General features: G+C 36.6%; 1 protein-coding gene across 2 annotated transcripts in view; it reads left to right on the top strand.

Moving 5' to 3' along the window:
* The window catches only part of Tdrd1 (tudor domain containing 1), a 42758-nt gene that overhangs the window by 17135 nt on the left and 12637 nt on the right, over positions 1–12986 (top strand). The window contains exons 11-18 of one of the 2 annotated variants that reach the window (XM_074078257.1): positions 806–892; positions 4342–4509; positions 5061–5168; positions 5952–6122; positions 7337–7579; positions 8131–8253; positions 10858–10968; positions 11708–11878. In XM_074078257.1, coding sequence (XP_073934358.1) covers positions 806–892; positions 4342–4509; positions 5061–5168; positions 5952–6122; positions 7337–7579; positions 8131–8253; positions 10858–10968; positions 11708–11878 — 1182 coding nt within the window. Of the gene's footprint in view, positions 1–805; positions 893–4341; positions 4510–5060; positions 5169–5951; positions 6123–7336; positions 7580–8115; positions 8254–10857; positions 10969–11707; positions 11879–12986 lie in introns of both variants that reach the window. The other variant, XM_074078256.1, reaches the window with a different exon arrangement.

The following is a 12986-nucleotide window of genomic DNA, read 5'->3' as shown; positions in this document are numbered from 1 at the left end:
TCACAGAAAGGGTGTAAAAAGCTTAGGCTAGACTTCACATGGGGGCGGAAGGTACCTGTATTATTCTAAGATGGTCGTTATAATACCTATTTGTCTACACCATTATTAAAGGAAATTCTTGAATTTCTCTGAATTCATTTCACCCTTAGAAGAATTATATTTTGTTAATATGTAACGTTTCGGTTGTGAAAATGGAAACTCTCTGGAATCCTGTCCTTCCATTATAGCTTCATCTGTTTGAAAAGTGACTTCTTACAGTGTGCCTGTAATTGTCTGTTTACCAGGTATTATCTCTCTGTTCCTAGAGACTTTTTTCATCGTGGGTGATGTGGTAAATGTAGTCAATCTGTTGAAATTTAGTATAAAATCTGTTTTTGTTTTTGCTGTGTATGTTTCATGTTATGGTCTCCAGCATTGGATGCTTTTCCAGGAACTCTGAAGCCCATGCCCTTGCTGGCTAACCCTTGTCTCAGCCATACTGCCAGTGTGGGAGGAAGTGCTGTGTTTGAAATTGATGTCTTCTTATTACATGTTCTAAGTGTACTTGTGAGGTGAAAAATCATATTACTCAGAATTTTGAAGAGAATCTTTTTGAGTTTTCTATCACGTATCTAGGAATTTTGCCTTGATTTTTAAACCTGGGCCTTACTAAACTATATCTTGCCCATAGTAACTGATCTGGTAACGCATATGCCCATGTATTAATAGCTATAATCTCTTAAGTTGTGTGATTGACTAGGTTTTTCACTTTTCCTGTATTACTTTAGTATTTCAATGAAGATGTATTTTTTTAAACACTTTTTAGGAAAACTTCTAGACCATGTGCTTATAGAAATGGGATATGGTGTGAGACCCAAAGGGCAGAATTCTAAGAAGCAAAGTGAAGATCAGAGTGAGTATACAGATGAATGCTGAACAGTGTAGTGACTTCAGTTAATGAAGACTGACTTTCCCATTAAACCAAAAAGGCATGCCTTAGCATTGTCAAGATGATAACCATTCTATAAACGTTATAAGAATGATGGTATTGTATTTTTCATTTAGTAGTATATTACATCTAATTTCAATCTTCCTTGCCTGTCTCTTGAGTCTGTTTTCCAGATCAATCTTGAAATGATAATTATTAGAGATTATAAAGTATTAAATATCACAATTTTATCATGTCCTCAGTTTAATTTGATTTTCTCCCTTGCTTGGGTATTCTACCAATAAGTAGGACTCTAAAATTCTGTTCTAATAGGACAGTGTACCTTCTGAAGATTGTTTTTTCTTTCAACTTCTTGTTTACTTGTATGTATGGTTTTTCATTTAGTTTAACCAGAGAATCAAGAAACTTTACCCATCAGCATTTTATTTTTTCATTTCCTGGTTGTATGTATTCTTTTTTTGTTTTCTCTTTTGTTTTGCTCCTTTGCCAGTTATTTGGGTTTAGACAGAACTCATGCATCCAGAGGTGATGTATGATTGAAACACCCTCTCACATAGGGAGAAGTCTGCCTTCTCCCTAACCTTTCATCCTTTGCCCTATCTAGTTGCTTGCCAAATCTTTATTGATTCTTCTTCCCAAATATCTTACATGTTTCTTTCCTTTCTCTCTTCTTTCCTTTTCTTCCTCTACTACCATGTCCATAATTCATTCAGAAATTCTTCGTGGACAATTGAAACAACTTCTTGATGTTGTCTTTTATCTCCTGGATGTATTATGGTTCTTTGCTATATGCTATCCCTAAAAATCTTGGTGCAGCATCTCTGCTGAAAAGCTTTCAGTAGTTCTTTGCCATCTAGAGAAGAAAACCAAACAATTAATTGTCCAGTAGTAGTCATGGTTGAAACTGGAAGTGTTGGTGAAGAAAAACAACCAGGAAGGTAAACCTGGTGGTGCCCACAAAATGCAGCGTGAAACTATGATGAGAAATGTGGGAAGATAATGGGAAGAACTTTGTCAAAGAAATATTTGGGTACCTGCTTCTAGAAGAGGGAGGTATCAGTAATATTAAATTCTGTGAGGGTATGCACTGAAGGGAAAAAAGAAATACAGTGAATAGTATCCATATCATGTAAAAGTACCTTCATGAGGGTATTTGGTGGTTGGTACAGACAGAAAAGAGATAATGGTGTGGTGGAAGAAGTGCTGGGTGTAGTGGGAGCCCCTGAGAAGGTCACCTAACAAAGACTTTAAACAAAGCCTTCTTGAAGTGACATCACACCAAATAGGAAATACCAAGTCCTGGGGGAAAGAGTGTGTTCCAAGAAGAAAGAATACATGAGTTAGGGTTTCAAGATCTAAAAGAACATGGTTGGGCTTGAAAAGTAGGTATGGCTGGAGTTGACCACTGAAGGAGAGCAGAAAGTTGGGAGGTGAGCTAGAGAAGACCATGAAGGGTCTCAGGAGCTGTATTGAGGGGGTTGGGCTTGATTTTGAAGCCAGTGTAGGGAATTGGAAGGTCAAGAGGCATCTAGAGTCATTGACCCTTACTGGATTCAAGTAGAGAGACTTGAAAGTTAGAAAAGAGGACGAGATGGGATACCATTAAACCTTAACAGTCTTCTGTTAAATCTTGTTAAGCCTTCTGAAGAATCTGGCTGTGACCCTAACACAGAATTGAACCTTTGCTTCTCTCCTGTCCCTCTGAACGTGGCCCAGTTGAATCAATGTTGAGTCACTTTCATTCCCCACTGCACTTTTTTGCTTACCACTGTTGATGGGCCTCTCTTGTGATATTTATCACACAGACTCCATCTGTCTGTTTCAACAAATCTCAGACTTCTAAGAGCAAAGATCTTTTGATTAGCTACCTTCCCCAGTTGCTTTGCATGGAATCTGACATTCAGTAGATCATATACGTGTGTGTATATAGATATATATGTACATATACATGTATCATTATATATGTATCATATATATATATATATATATATATATATATATATATGTCTTTATGATGCAGCTGAAAGAGACCATTGAGATGATCCAGTCTACCTGTTTACACATGAGGAAGCAGATGCTGACAGATGCAGTGGATTACCTTAAGACTGGAAAATCTAGAACAAGAATTTAGGCCCCTTCACTCCAGTTTAATGTTCTTTCCACCAAATTGTTCATCCTTCCCCAACAAACACCATCATGGTGGTTCACTTTTCTTGCTATTCAGGTTTTCTCTTGCCTCTTACCTTATTTAGATTGATTTATTCTGAACACTTAAAAATGTTTTGGCTTTCATTTTTTCATTTGAGACCATTGAATTGAACTTGGCTAGTGGTTGGGACCAGTTACCATTTCATGCTATTTGTGACATCAGGAAACTCATTCCTAGGCAGCAGATTTCCTCCACTTTTGTGGTCTGTTCTAGTCTTCCCTTGGTCGTCAAAGAGTCAGGCTACCTAGGTTGGTGAAAATCTTTTTCTTTAATAATTCTGTAATACCCTAGATAACTCAAAAACATGAGAAATTAGATTAAAGCCATGAAACTGACTTAAGTTTTCTCTGAATAGTATCTTATCATCCGTTCCTTAAGGCAGCAGTTTTGTTTTTTGGGATTCTGGTATGTTGATGTCGTCTCCAAGTGTTTCCCATAAAAACATAATCCTTTTGTTTTGTAGGTCACACACTTTATTCACTGCTGAGTTTCTTACATTCTGAGTTATTTTTCATGGGGTTCAAAGTCCCTCCACCTTCAAGGCTCTTATATCTGCCCTGATTTTTTTTTTCCTTTTGACTGGGTACTTACATTGCTTGTTTTTTTTGGTTTTTTGGTTTTTTTTCCAACTGTTTAATGCATTTTTTTAAATCTTTGATTTTAATTATAAACATTTAATCATAATAAACTTTATGTGGAATTTACATTTTACTATAGAATGGGTCCTGCTGTGCTGTGTTTCTACTTCAGAATCAGGTAATGGTATCTCTTCCAAATTGTTTATTCTTTTTTTTTTAAATTGTTGTACTGGGGGTACATTGTGACATTTGTAAAAGTTCTTACAATGTATAATAGTTGAACTCACTTCATCCATCACTCTCCTTTATCCCCTCCCCCCATTCCTGGAATAGTTTGAACAGGCCTCATTTTCCCATTTACATGCATATATTCTAAACTTTAGAGATTATAAAAATTTTATCATAGAACTTCTTAATTAAATCTACCTTTGTTTTTTATGCCATGGGTTTTTTCTTGACACTATTCTGACTTTGGAGGACTTAGAAAACTGACTTTATTATAAGCATCTGTTATTTGGAGGAAGATACACCATGGGCTCTCAGACTGCTGTCCTCCAGGAACTTTGCTCACTCATAGTCTCTCTTTCCAGGAAGAAACCAAAATGACCTTTCCGTTTTCTGACTAGGTGATCCTGAAGATGTTGGAAAAATGATGGCTGAAAACAAAACCATTATAGACAGAAGTGCCCTGATCCCGAAAGTGCTAACCTTGACTGTGGGTGATGAATTCTGTGGTGTGGTTGCCCACATTCAGACGCCAGAGGACTTCTTTTGTCAACAACTACAAAGTGGCCGTGAGTTCGTTTTCTTAATTTGTTGGTATCCATGAATATGTGGTTCCAAGACAACCACCACTGAGGAAAAACTGAATGTTCAGGATACCTAGACTTCGTACTGTACTGTTTCATTTTCCCTTAATGCTGCCGCTCAACTTCTGCTAAAGACATGCTGCCTTTAAAAATCTAAAATTGTCACTTTATCACTTAAATTGGGCACAGCCCATGTCCCTTTTAGCTTGAGAGGATTACCATAACTTTTACCTTGCTTTTGGAATACCATTTACTTTGTGGGAGGCATATTTTCACAAAATTAAGGGAAACACTCAGCATATCACACCACAGTTTAAACACAACTGATGATAACTGAGACCTTGTCTGCGTCAGCTGAGCTGTGTAATGTGTACATGGGAATTTGAAATCTTTGTTTTGGAATTTTCTTTCAATGTTTTTTTTTAATTGACTTAATTTTTGACTCTGGTGAAAACCATGTGTACTAAATCCATGAATAGGAGGACTTATTGTATAGATATGAATTTCTTTTTAATGTGATCTGTATCTATCTACAGATAAGCTTGCTGAGCTTCAGGCATCCCTTAGTGAGTACTGTGGTCAAGAGTCTCCACGCTCTGATTTTTACCCAGCCATTGGTGATATATGTTGTGCTCAGTTTTCTGGTAAGGAAACAGCATTATTGGATGTTTTAGAGTGGAGTAAAAATTATTGAAATGAAATCTTTGGTTTGCACTGAGTGGCTACTTTTGAAGCTTGAGTATTAAAGTACATCAATTATATTTTTGCATATGTCTGGTGAAACTATCAAAGAGTGTTTTGTGACATGCATAAAGGAAGAAGCTTTGAAGGTCAGTGGAGTGGAGGGAGTAAGGAGGTTTTTATTTTGCTATTGTGTTAGTGTTTGGGGATAGGTTCCAGGTTCATGTCTTCATGAGTTTTATTGTGCAAGAGGGCCTGGAGGCCTAGAGCTGTCATGGTGCAGCCTTTGTAGCTATACATCTTGCTTTCCCAGTCTGTTACTCTCTGCTGAAGGGAGGCCCAGCAGCTTTACAGTGGGGAGAGATGAGTAACAGGTAAGCCCCCAGTACATTGATTGCTTGGCTGGAAGTCCAGTTAACTCATACTGCTGCAGGCATTCCAGATATAACCCTTCTTTGATGCCTTTGTAAATGGTTCATGTATCTGCTCATGACCTTGGAGACTTACTTGATGAGAACATGTTCTCTGTCCTTCTGAAGAGACAAGGCATGTAAATTCATGACAGCATATGACAAATTAGTAAGCTAATAATGCTGCATTTTAAGAATTAAAGGTTTTGGATAAGCAAAACTAGAAAACCTATGTTCAGTAAAGCTTGGTATGAAAGTAGAATCTACAGTTTTCCATTTCTAATTTGGGAATTTTATCTGCATTGGGAAATGATTTGAGATCCTCTCCTGTTTTAGAGGATGATCAGTGGTACCGTGCCTCAGTTTTGGCCTATGCTTCTGAAGAATCTGTACTGGTTGGATATGTCGATTATGGAAACTTTGAAATCCTTAAGTTGACAAGACTTTGTCCCATAATTCCAAAGTTGTTGGAATTGCCAATGCAAGCCCTAAAGTGTGTGCTGGCAGGTATGAAATTTTTTTGATCCCTTTATTTTTAAAATATTAAACCATAAAGGTAAAAATTAAAATATGAAAAGATACAGAAGGCAAGGAGAACCAGCTTGTCAAAGTCATATTATCATATACTTAGAAATTACTGTGCATGTAATTTGTTCCACTAGGATCTGGGAGTTTTTCTCATGCCTACAAGTTGGCTTCAACAGACTTCACTGAGATGTGCCATATTTTAACTTGTATCCAGTGGCAGAAATACCTTTCCAAGTTTTTGCATTAGGAGTGTTCTTTTAACTACATTTTGCACCATATCCAAGATATTTCCTTAGGATATGTTGCGAAATGTTTTATTTAAAAATACTTCGGATGTGCTCCCCCAGGTGGAATGGGGTGTCCCTGAGTGTACTTCTCCTCACATTTGTGATACATACTCTGCCATGGCCTCTAGAAAGGTTGAACTAGTTTATACATCCACCAGACCAGAATGAGGGAGTGAATTCCTTCACACTCATGTGCACCAGGGAGAGATTTGTATGTTACTTTATCTTGCCAGTTCTGAGAAGTTAAAAGCTAAGTCTTTTTGGTTTGCTTCATACTAGAGACTGAGTATGTTTTTGTAAATTAGTTGACTCTTAACATTTTCTGAACTAATTTAGGCATAATTAACCTAGGTGAGTTTGTTGATTTGCACATGTCCTTTCAGTATTGATTTGTGGTTTAAAAAAGTCCTTCATATGTTAATGTAAAAGGGCCAGTATTTCTTCTTGAGTTATTTTACACCTTTGTATATGGTTTTCTTAATATCTTTATTAAGGTATAGTTTGTGCACTATAAAGTTTTGGGTAGACAATTCAATGATTTCTAGTAAATTTACCAGGTTATGTAACCATCACATCCATTTTACAACATTTCTATCATCCCAGTGAGATTTCTTGTGCCTTTCTTGCTACAAAGCCTTGGCCTCCAGTTGATGACTAATCTTTAGATTTGCCTTTAGGACATCTCATATCGATAGGGTTATGATTTCTTTCACAGAGGTATAGAAACTGTTCACAAGGTTTCTCTTAATTCTGTCTTCATTTTCATATCCAGAAAATCCTCAGGTGGGACTTTTTGGTTCCAGTGTTTGCTATAGATTTAAATTTAACACCATGGTAAGTCAAGTTAAATGTCAAAATGCTTGTTTCAGAAACCATTTTGACATTCTTTTTTAAATTGTTTGTTAGGAGTAAAGCCATCATTAGGAATTTGGACTCCAGAAGCAATTTGTCTCATGAAAAAGATTGCCCAGAACAAAATGGTCATGGTGAAAGTAGTGGACAGGCTGGAAAACAGTTCCCTGGTGGAGCTTACAGATAAATCTGTGACACCTAATGTCAGTGTTGCTAAAGTTCTCATAGAGGCAGGCTTTGCCACGGAGGAAAAGGAGATGGTGAAAGAGAAAAGCAGTGATGTGGAAAAAGCCAGTGGTAAGCAGATGTCTACACCATAAGGTTTGTGCTGAAGTCCAATGGTTCTGTAAATGTGTAGGTTCTCCTGCTTTCAAGAATTGATGTTGAATTTTTTCCATCTTTTAAACCAAGCAATCATCTAAATATATTTAAGAGTGTTGAATTTTTTTTTTTTTTTTTTTGTGGTACTGGGTTTTGTACTTGGCTTCACACTTGCTATAGGCAGGTGCTCTACCACTTGAGCCACTCTGCCAGCCCGAAAGCTAAAATGTTTGAGTTTTGTGGATCACTGCCAGCTGGAGATTGATCAGTAAGGTAATTATGGTTATTTGTGAGACTGATTTTTTTTTTAAGGTTAACCTTAAAAATTCACTCAATGTCAGTGAAAAGTTAATTCTTTTTTTCTTCATTAATACATACATATTAATTGTACAAAGGGGTTTCTTTGTGGTATTTCCATACTTGGATATAATGTGCTTTGATCAAATTCACCAAAAACAGATTCCTCCCTCCACTCTGTCCATTTGTTTTGCAAAATGTTTGATTATGTTCAGTTCCTTCGAGTGTAGAAGAAAAAGTAGATGTGTTGGCGTGGATGTGGGTTGAACTTGCCATTGACGAGACAGTAGATGTTGTGGTTTGCATGATGTATAATCCAGGAGAATTTTATTGCCACATCCTAAAAGAGGATGGTAAGTTGGTTATTTTCATTTATTTCTTCTTACAAATATGTTGACATGTACTTAAGATGTTTATTAATAACGTAAGATGCATTTATTACTGAGTAATAAAAGCATTCTTTAAGAAAGGTCAAGTATTTATATTTCCAAGAAAGATTTGGTTATACTGAGTTAGCTTTTATTCTGCCCTCTGCCATTATTTTTATATTTAAGCCAGTTTAGATTTCAGAGAACGTCTCCCCTAAATTAATTTTTATAAATGAAATTGCTGATTTTATTGACTTGTTGCATACCTATAGATGAATTCTGTAGTATGAGTACAGCACACTTGTACAGCCAGCCTCTTGATCAAGAAATAAAACATAGCCAGAGTCACTGAAATTTCCTTCATGTCTCCTCGTACATCAATCCTTTTCTTTCCTGCACAAGGAAACGCTCACCACCTGGCCTTCCGATACTGTAGTTTAGCTTTCCAGGTGTTAAACTTCATATAAATGGAATTGTATGCATTTTTCTTTGCCTGAGTGTTTTTTTTTTTTTTTTTTTTACATTGCAAGATTGTTGCATGTAACTTCTCATTTCGGCATCGTGGTCCATGGCTTTGGTCTACTGCATTTTAATGTTCCTTTCTACCATTGGACAATTGGCTTGTTTCCAGTTAGGGGCTATAAAATGTTGATGATGTGACAATCTTGTGCAGATTTGTACATGCATTCCCCCATTGAGTCCATACCTAGGAATGTAATTGCTGGTATATAAGGAGTATATACTTTCAGCTTCAATCAGTGATGCCAGTTTCCAAAGTATAACTTGTCACTTTGAGATTTCTAGTTACTCCACATCTTCTCAAACACTTTATATTTTCTTTTTCATTTGAGCCATTCTGGTGAGCATAACTGACTTTAACTTTTCTAAATCTTAGTTTTTCTGTTAAATAGGACATTAAACTAGATAACTTAGTCCTTGTGTGTCTCCCAAGTTGTGAAATAAGTCATTTCATAATCACAGTCACCTGGTAGGTAGGGTACTGTTTCATAGGGGATAAAATTCAGAATTACAAACTTTTTCATAAGTGATTTTGTAAGCATGATTACAAAAGTATAAAGTGGAAAGTAAGCTTCCTGGTTCCTGTTTTCAATTTTAAAATTCTTTTTCAGAAGTACTATGTATGTAGTTTTTTATAAACGTATTCATTCATAAATGTTGCAACAAGTGCTAAAATACTGTAAATAACATTCATGCTTTATCTTTTTAAAAACGTCTTGGATGTAAGATCCATAGTATTTTCTCCATTTTCTTAATACATTTTTTATTTTGGAGTAATTTTAGATTTATGGTATGCCCTCAGTATACAGTTAACATACATGATTATGGAGCATTTGTTACAACAGAGACCAGCAGTTCTCTTTGCTGACTAGTACTACCTGTCACTGAACTCCACACCTTACTTGGATTTTCCTAGGTGTTCCTCTCTTGCCTATATTTTGTCATTTTTCTAGTCCAGCATCTAACCCAGGACACCTTCATTCCATTCATTTTCATAGTTATGTGAAATCCACTGTGTGGATTTATTCTGGTTTAACTGAAATGTGGATAAATAGAAGATTAATGTTTCCAAACTTTTATTACTAAAATAGACCTTGCACTCTTGTAATTTTACTCTTGTAGTATGCCCTTGGGACAATTTCCTACAATTGTAACCATTTGGTCAAAAGATGCATGTGCTTTTGTGAGCCAGTGTCCTTCCAGAGGTTTGGCCAGGTGGAACCCTCAGCAGCAGCGCATGAGAGCCATTGCTCCACGCCTTTTCCAGTAGTGTGTCCTTATGCCTTTTATTTTGGCCAATCTGAAAGATGAAAATTCTAACTCACTGTAATTAAATTTCTGTTTCTGTGACTGGCCTTTGTCACTTATTTGACAGGTATCTGCCTGCCTTTCTTGTCTGTAGAGGTTCAGATTCCTTTACTGTGCATAGTCTGTGTCTTGCTGTTGCTCTGCACTGACTCACCTTCCTACTTCTCTGCTTTAATTAGCTTTTGTCTGCCTAATTCTGTTCTGTACAGTGTCTCAGAGCCACTTCTTCCTCTTAGAATGTCCTCTCTTCTACCTCATGTGATGTCCTTCACATTTCTCCATGAAACCTCCAGCAGTGCTCTGAATGTCCTTAGCATGTGTTAACTGTGGTGTTTGCTTAGTTACTATGTTTACTTTTCTTTTGGTATATAGGGCTGTGAACTCGGGGCCTTACACTTGCTAGGCAGGTGCTCTACCACTTGAGGCATGTCCCCCGGCCCAACTTCCTGTATTGATTTGTATGGTGTTTCCTGTCCACCTGCGAAGCTCACTCTGTGGTATACTGATGTGGTATGCTGATGTGGTACACTGATGATAATGCCATAGTTGTGTCCCTGTGACAAGGAAGTCATTGGTTTTGGGCTTATTGAGAATCTTGATTAGATTTGTTGGCCTGCTAATTTTTTGGTAAGGAAGAACACTTGGTTTACTTAATAGTTGTTTGGAGATGTACTTGAGACTTTGTGACATTTTGTGACTTTAATGCAAAATCTGTTTTAGGTTTTTTTAATATTAAATGCTGCATGTGTATTGCATTTTCAGCCTTAAGGAACCTCAATGATTTGAATAAATCACTAGCAGAATATTGCCAGCAGAAGTTACCTAATGGTTTTAAGGCAGAAATAGGGCAACCTTGTTGTGCCTTTTTTGCAGGTAAGTTGCAGTTGGTGTCATTGTGACTAATAGACCTTTCGCTTCTTGTATTCAACCCTTATTTTTAGTGCATATGTTCTTCACAATATTTAACACGCATTATTCATAGTCAAGATTAAATGAATGCTTAAGATGTGATGTGTTGTCCTCTTTTGTAACAAGGAGCCTCCAAGTGACACATTCTTGCCTCAACTTTGTTAAACAGTATTTGTTAAATATTATTTTACTGCTTTTCTTCCTATAGTTTCTGATACTAAATTGAGATAACGGAAGAGCCATTCCCCAGGGTAATTGTACCATAAACAGGTTAATTTTGAAAAAAGATACTTGATGAAACACCTTTGCAAGAGTGTTATTACAAGAATTGTTCTGTTTATTTCTTATATCATTTTACCAAGAAACAAATAAAGCATTTTAAGCCATGAGTAGTAAGACGACTGTAAGTCTTCAGGATTGACATATGTGTTCAACTTTGTCTTATTTTCAATTTGAATTGGTTATGAAAATCTTAAATTTAAAAGATGTAAAAGTGTCATGCTATGAAAATTTCGGAGATATTCTAAAAAAATGGATGTTTGAAAGTCTCAGTCTAGGGAATTTTGTAGGAGAAACTAAAGGCATAGCTAGTGGGGGAGAGAACAAACTTATTAGCTGCTCTAAAGAAGGTTTTTCAAGATAAAGATGTCAAATGTTAATAAATGGGAAATGCTCCATGTCAGAAACTTTGTGTTCCATCTAGGTGATGGTAACTGGTATCGTGCCTTAATCAAGGAAATCTTACCAAATGGAAATGTTAAAGTACACTTTGTGGATTATGGAAACACGGAAGAAGTTATGACAGATGAACTCCGAATGATAGCATTCAAATTTTTAAAACTTCCATTTCAAGGGGTGCGGTGCTGGTTAGCAGGTATAGTACAGAATAGAGTTCCTCAACTCTTTTATAATATGTGGGATATATAATCCAAGTATTAATACCTATATCTCTAACATTTTATGTGAGTTAGGAGATTCTACATCAGCTTATAAAATTTAGAAATTTACTTTTTTTTTTTTTTTTTTTTTTAAGATTTTGACCAAAACATTCCATGCCTGTCAGAAAAACTGCTTTTCTCTAGTGATGGAAGTAAACACTGACACAACCCTCTTAAAAGCATTTTCAGGGCACTGTAAAAGCCTCAAGTATTCATACCTTCTAATTTAGCAATTTTACTTGTAGTAATTTATCCCAAAGTGAACTGGAAATGACACAAGCTCAGCTGCGAGGAAGTTCACTGCTCTGCTGTTCAGAACAGCAGAACGGCTCATATAGCCATAATAGAGAGCTGGTTGCAGGATGATCCATGTGAAGGGTGATGATTGTAGCACATCAGAGTTTGTTGGGAGGTTTAATGTGTACAGGGCTTGGCACTATGTGTGCTTCCATTACACTACCATTGAAATAATCTTAAACGTGTTATTTATAGGAAGAGTCATTCATGATATAAATGAAGAAAACACGTTCCAAAAGCACTGCAGGGCACCTTTATGATGCAGACGATTGACTCTAGAGCCATCTCTGCCACTTACTGGCTTGTGGGACAGTGAGGCTTCCATTTTCTCACCTGGAAAAGAAAAGTGCCTTCCTCAGAGCTCTTAAGAATAAGAGATGAAAATATAAAACATATAACAGTGCTTGACATTCTACCTTTAACTGCTGCTATTACAGACGTGTCTTAATAAGAGAATATGTGGTTTTCCATGACACATAAAAACTGTGGAAGCAGCCTGGCACAGAGCCACATGCCCACTCAGACTGAAGCAGGAAGATTGCTTGAGCACAGGAATTTGAAATGTTTTTTGTTTTTGAAAAGTTGGGTGCCAAACTGTTAATAGTTGTCATGTCAGGAAGCATCGATGTTCACTTTTTTCCTTTGTCCATCTGCTTTCTTTCTACTTACTGCACAGGAAGTATGTTTCAGATTATTATTCTTACTTGCCACCTTCTATGTCAGTGCTTCTTAAAATGTGACCTCCAA

This window comes from Castor canadensis, chromosome 7 (genome assembly GCF_047511655.1).
Source record: "Castor canadensis chromosome 7, mCasCan1.hap1v2, whole genome shotgun sequence".
Classification (NCBI taxonomy): Eukaryota; Metazoa; Chordata; class Mammalia; order Rodentia; family Castoridae; genus Castor; species Castor canadensis.
This window is presented reverse-complemented; position numbering and strand designations above follow the sequence as displayed.